We start from the raw sequence: 6,000 nt of genomic DNA on the forward strand, positions 1-6,000 counted from the left end.
CCGGTATGGTGGCTCATGCCTGCAATCCTAGCGTTTTAGAAGGCTGAGGTGGGAGGATCACTTGAGGCCAGGTATTTGAGACCACCCTGGGCAGCATAGTGAGACTCCATTTCTGAAAAGTGTGTGTGTGTGTGTGTGTGTGTATATATATACACACATATATGTATATGTATATATATACACACACACGCACACACACACACACACACACAAACATATGGGTGGAAAGGCCAGGCAGAAAGCAGCAATGAATGTTGGCAGTGTAGTGACCTGGATAATGTCAAAAGAAATTCACCCACAAAAATTAAAAATTAAAATTTTGTTTAAAAACTTCAGATTTAAAACTTAGATACTGTGTTGGTCAAGCCAAATCTCCTCAGACTTCACCTGTGTCTCTGGTTCACAATCCCTGGTTTAGAGGACTTCTGAGATTCAAAGAGGTTAGGTGACTTGCCTCCAAACCTACAGCCAATCGATGAATATGTGTACAATGAAGATATCAAATACTAGAAGCAATTAACTGGCTTACCTGACAACATAACCTGATCCAAATTCTGAAGGTTCCAAACTTGTATTCCACTCAAGTGGTTCCACAAAAACAAATTTAGCCTCTTGTGGATATTTATAGATAAAACTCCCCACAAATGTAATAATTTCTTTCAATATCGCTTCATTTAGAGGGGTGATTTCCAGGGTTCCAGCTCCATGTCCAGCAGCAGTCCACTGCGCCAGTTTCGCCAGAGCCACACCCATGGGACCCGCCAGTGCTCAGACCTGCTTAGCACAACCACTACATCAGAGTAGAAAGAGAAAGAGACAATAGCATCCACCTTTTCCTTGAAACATTTTCATTTTCAAGACTTTGCGTTAGTGCTCCCCACCTCACATTCTGCTTATTAATCTTAGAAGAGTGATTTCTTTAAGATTATCTAATTGCTCTTCAGTTCAAGAAAGTAGTAAACCAGCACTAGGTAAAACTAACTGGTATTTAAGAACTTTCTGGTATTTGCCTGCCCTGAAATTAATAACGTCTTTCTAATTCCCTAGGGCCTAAGAGAGAGCATTCAAACAGATAGGCATAAAACCCAAACAAAAAAACTCCAAGAGTGGAAAAAAGAAATGAAAGAGGTTGGTATTCAGGGCTTTGGTTCACAGTTCTGTTGGGAGCCAGCATTTTCAGGGACAAATACTCCTTTGAACCAGGACATACATTGTTTAGAATTATACTATTAAATGGAATACTTTATCCCAAGTATCTTAGAGTGATAATATCTGCATCATCACAATGATGATGGATTAACATGATTCTGATAGCTTTGGGTTCCCCGAGTGCCTTCTCAGTTAAAAAAGAAACAGAATAAGAACAGTATTGAGAAATATAATTTTTTTCTGAAAAATGATATAGGACACATTGATCCTATTACCAGAATATCTGGACAATCCAAATACTGCATTCCCTGCCCATATATCCTGCCCAGAATGACATTTACTATAATTCACAACCTTCTTAAGAGTTAATGTAAGAGACGTAGGAATAAGTGAGAGTCTTTCAGCCTTTTTTTCCAAATTAGTTATCAGAAGAGTCTAGTGGTAAAATTTAAAACAAATTCAAGTGAAACAAATTTCACGTTGGCTAAATAGAAATTAGTCTATAAAAGGAGATCTTTTAAAAAATAACAATACTGTAACATAAATAAGAACCTATTAGAAAACAAATTCTGACTTTATAAGGAAATGATAAGACATTTTTTGCAGATAATCTATACTTGTTTCTCATTTGTAATAACACTTACCAATAAAGTTTTTCTTCCAGAATATTAGAAGAATGGTCATAAAGTTAAATATAGAATAAAATTAGCTTTTTTCTTCCATCATTATTAAAAGGTTCAAAGTACAAAGATTAGACTTGTAGATTTTACATTCTGTACTGTATTAAATATTAGAACTATTAAATTCAATCACAGGAGATCATTGGATCACAAAAGGTCAGTACCTTCTGCTGATAAAGAGTGCAGAAATATTATAGATATGTCTAGCTATCAACATGATAGGAAAGGGGGCCTTATCAGCCTTCAGTGTTGAGGACCAAGGATGTAAAATATCCTTTTGTGCAGGACAGTACCTCAGAAGGAAGAATTCTTCTGTAACCTCCAGGCATCTGGTAAGTGAAAAACTTTAGATAAAGAGTATCTGAGCCTAGAATTTTTCTGCACTTTGCAAAAATTGCAAAGTATTTTGTTACAGTTTTAATACACCCTGAATTTCCCAGAACTGTAGCTATCATAAAGGAAAGAAAGGTTGTACATACTTTGTTTTACATGGAATTTTACCAAGAGTTCAGCATTTTGGAAAATGACACCATTGATGGCAATGTTATTTGAGAAATTTAAGTTGGAATGACACGTCTGTATCAGTCTGCATTTGGGGCTGCTGTGTTCACAGTAATTCTGTGTAAGGCTGGGAATCTGACTATTTCCTTACATACTTCAGTGTAGTGGTACTCTACATGCTGATATTTTGTTTAAATTATTTTCTTTCATTTTATAGTTAGCAAGCTATAGATATTTAAAACTATATTAAATATGTAGGATTATAATCTGTGATCTTGATTTCAGGATAGTAAAGCAACATTCCAAAATATTTATTATAAAAAACAAGCATTGGATCAGATAGGGTCTAGAACAACTGATCCAGACATATATACCAAAGTGTTCATGAAATAAAATGTAGAAGTTAGTGCACGAATTTGTTCTGGGCATATGTTTTAGTATTCCAGCATTTTGTTTCCATTGCTAATTAATGAGAAAATCTTTAGATTTAAACACATAAACATATTTTGATTTGTATGTGTGAGACTCTCAAGTTTCCCAATGTTGTGTAAAATGAGTGCAAATAGCTTTATCTTACACAGAAAGGCTTAGGTGGACAGTTCTGCCTTTCGTCTTAAACACAGCATTTGTGTCGGTGATCTTATAAAGATTGCTTCTTGCACATTTTTAAAGAAAAAATGTGAAATTAACACAGATTCTGTTAACGCTGTGGTAGTCAACATACCATACAGTAACTTCTCCAAGGACCCTTAACAAAGAACTAAGAAATGCAAAATCGTTCTCATTTTCGTCAAGATAAATTTTGACAGAAATGTAACCTTTGAATCTATTCAAATTGTATTTCCAAGTCTAGTGAACCGCAGCAATGCGCAAGATTTTTATTCAAGAAGGTTGGTCGGCTTAAGAAAACCTCAGCGTGGCCTATGACAATCCAGAAGGCAAGTTCAATGTTATTAGAAAATAAATAAATAAATGGTGTTCAAACACGGTTAGTACAACTCGAAACTAAGATTTAAAAATCAAGACCAGTTGCTCTCCAGTTTCTACCCATTGCCAATCCCCGTTAGCTCTTTTGGCTTAAGAACCGTAGTTAAAATGAATCCATATAAATACATAGCACATACCTTTGAAGTAAAGAAAATAAGTTTAAAGATTAAAAGGGGAAAAGTTTTTGGTTACGTGTTTACATAAACTGGGATGTTTACATAAACTGAGAATCACTTCACACTAATTTTTCTCTTTATCCAATAGATAGCATAGATTGTTTTTCTTTTTAAGGGTCAGTTTCAAGCTTCCAGCATCATTAGTGAAATGAAACCCATTCTGGAATCATGTCGTTAACACTTAAGCAGAAGCACAACCGAATTCTTTAGGGGGCGATGGAAAGGCAGTCATCAGCTCTGAGATCTACAAACGTGGTTCTAACATCCACCCGGAGCCCGCGCATGCTCGGCTTTCTGAGAATGCCGAAGTTACTCAGTAAGACTTATGAAAAATCGAACTTTCAAACTGACATGAACAGGGCCCTATGTCAAACCAAAGCTAAGCCTAGGCCCCCACTAGACTCATTACAAGAAGGGGGCGTCAGAGCTGGAATCCAGGTTTCCAGGGACGAATTCGCTGAGGGGACGAGGTGGGAAGGGACCCGGAAAACCACGCTGAGAGCGGGAGGCAGAGCTGCAAGGGCGGAGAATAAAGACCAGCCGGGGGCAGGAGAGGCCGGGAAGTGGCGTGGGAAGTGGAGAGCGGATCCGGGAGGTGCTGGTGCGGGGGTGGGGCAGAGCGGGGCGCGGGGACCAAGGCGCAGAAGGTCCGCGAGCGGGGGCCGAGGCCAGGCCTCGCGTGGAGGAGTCAGGCTGGGGGAGAGAGGGGGAGGGAAAGGGGAGCTGGCGAGAGCAGCAGCGGCGGGGCCAGACAGCGGCCTCGGTTTCCCCATCCACGCGGCCGGCTGCAGAGCCCCCGCGGGGGTGGGCGTGGGGACCCCTGGCCGCACTCACCTGCAGCCAGCGCCCTGCCTCGCCGCGGTCTGCGCCCGCCTGTTGCTAGGACGCCGGTCAACACCGCGCGCCCGGCGGCCGCGCGCGGTTGCGCCCTTGGCAGAGGCCTCCCCGGCCTGTGCCCTCCCCCGGGCGCCGCAGCCCTCGGCTCCCAGCCTCACCTGACCGCGATCGCAGCCGCGTCAATCACCGCGGTCCCGGGACCTCTGCGCCTCCGAGGATCCTGCGGACCAGCTGCTCCGAATACCCGCGCCGGAGACGCTCTGAGCCCGAGCTGGGTTCCACCAACCCCGGCCACCTGCTGCTTTCCGCTCGGCCCCTCCCGGGAAACACTTTTACTCAACCCTGCGTCTCCCTTTCTCAAACACTTTTATGCAACTCCGAGTAGGCATCCCAACTCACTCCAGGCGGTGGGAAAGGCTGACCTTCTCCAAGGTCGTGAGAAGTTGCGGGGTCGGGGGCAAGTTGGCAGAAACTTAAAATGGAGCAGAAAGGAAACAGAAAATATTCCTTAGGAACTCCGTTTTGCATTTCTCCACAGGCTTCCAGACAAGTGCATTGTATGTACCTGAAATCTTCACTGAGTACCCCCAAATAGCGTAAGGCCTCTCATAGGATATCGGAGGCTTACATGTTTCTTTCCAAAAAGCAAATATGGTAGAATACTCTGATACTCACCGGAGAAGCAGAAAGTGCTCTTCAATAGGGCGGGGGATGGGAGTGAAATGAAACCATGTCCCCCATCTCTTTTTTAAATGGCTTTTACCTTTGTCCATAAAGATGATTTTGACCCCACCTGGAGACACCCTACCAGCAAGAATTTCAACTGGAAAACCCGTGAGGGATAAGGGATTGGGCGTATTGGGGGCAGGGGAGATGACGCACTATCTTGGGGTGGGGGCCCACAGTGTTTAGGGACCAATGCCGGGCGATTTAGGATGATGGAGTTTCGGAATTAAAACTGGATTCTTTTCCAGAGGCCAAAGAGGCAAATGTGGAATGATGTTAGGATCACCCGTCATAATATCATACGGATCCAGCTCAAAGCAGAAACTTTGTATAAACATGTAGGGATATGAGGTATAGATATTTGTCCTTGGTTTTGGGTATTTTGGAGGGTGGGGGACGGAGTCTGGCTCTGTCACCCAGGCTGGGGTGCAGTGGCAGGATCTCAGCTCACTGAAACCTCTGCCTCCTGATTCAAGAGATCTGCCTCAGCTTCCTGAGTAGCTGGGACTACAAGCATGCACCACCACACTGGGCTAATATTTGTACTTTCAGTAAAGATGGGGTTTCACCATATTGGCCAGGCTGGTCTCAAACTTCTGACCTCAAATGATCTGCCCACTTCTGCCTCCCAAAGTGCTAGGATTACAGGCATTGAGCCACCTCGCCTGGCCAGTTTTGGGTTTTTTTTTTCTCTTTTTGAAAGTGCACAAGTTGTTAGGAATGGAATAGTTTCGCCTAAAGGAGGCTCTACCCTCAGAGAACCCTAGACTTGCAACCAGTGAGAAAGGGGCTGATGCTAATAGAGGAGCCTTTTTTAAAATGGGTGGATTACAGTCTGAGACAACAGCATCGCACCTGTGGTGGGAATGCAGCTCACAACCTGGTGAGGAGCAGAGTGCATCCTTCAGACGGGCCCTGGGGTAGGCCTGGAAGCAGGGAAGCTT

General features: G+C 43.2%; 1 protein-coding gene across 3 annotated transcripts in view; it reads right to left on the bottom strand.

Annotated features, from left to right (window-relative positions):
- ODAD2 (outer dynein arm docking complex subunit 2) overlaps positions 1–4,595 on the bottom strand; it is a 156,627-nt gene extending 152,032 nt beyond the window's left edge. For 2 of the 3 annotated variants that reach the window (XM_039478994.2, XM_074405156.1), the window contains exons 1-2: positions 4,328–4,394; positions 530–790 (exon numbers count right to left, since the gene is read on the bottom strand). In XM_039478994.2, the coding sequence (XP_039334928.1) occupies positions 530–753 (224 nt within the window). In that variant the 5' untranslated portion in view covers positions 754–790; positions 4,328–4,394. Of the gene's footprint in view, positions 1–529; positions 791–4,327; positions 4,395–4,488 lie in introns of those variants that run through there. The other variant, XM_074405155.1, reaches the window with a different exon arrangement.
- Positions 4,596–6,000: the final 1,405 nt, after the last annotated feature.

The sequence above is a fragment of the Saimiri boliviensis genome, chromosome 8 (genome assembly GCF_048565385.1).
Source record: "Saimiri boliviensis isolate mSaiBol1 chromosome 8, mSaiBol1.pri, whole genome shotgun sequence".
Classification (NCBI taxonomy): Eukaryota; Metazoa; Chordata; class Mammalia; order Primates; family Cebidae; genus Saimiri; species Saimiri boliviensis.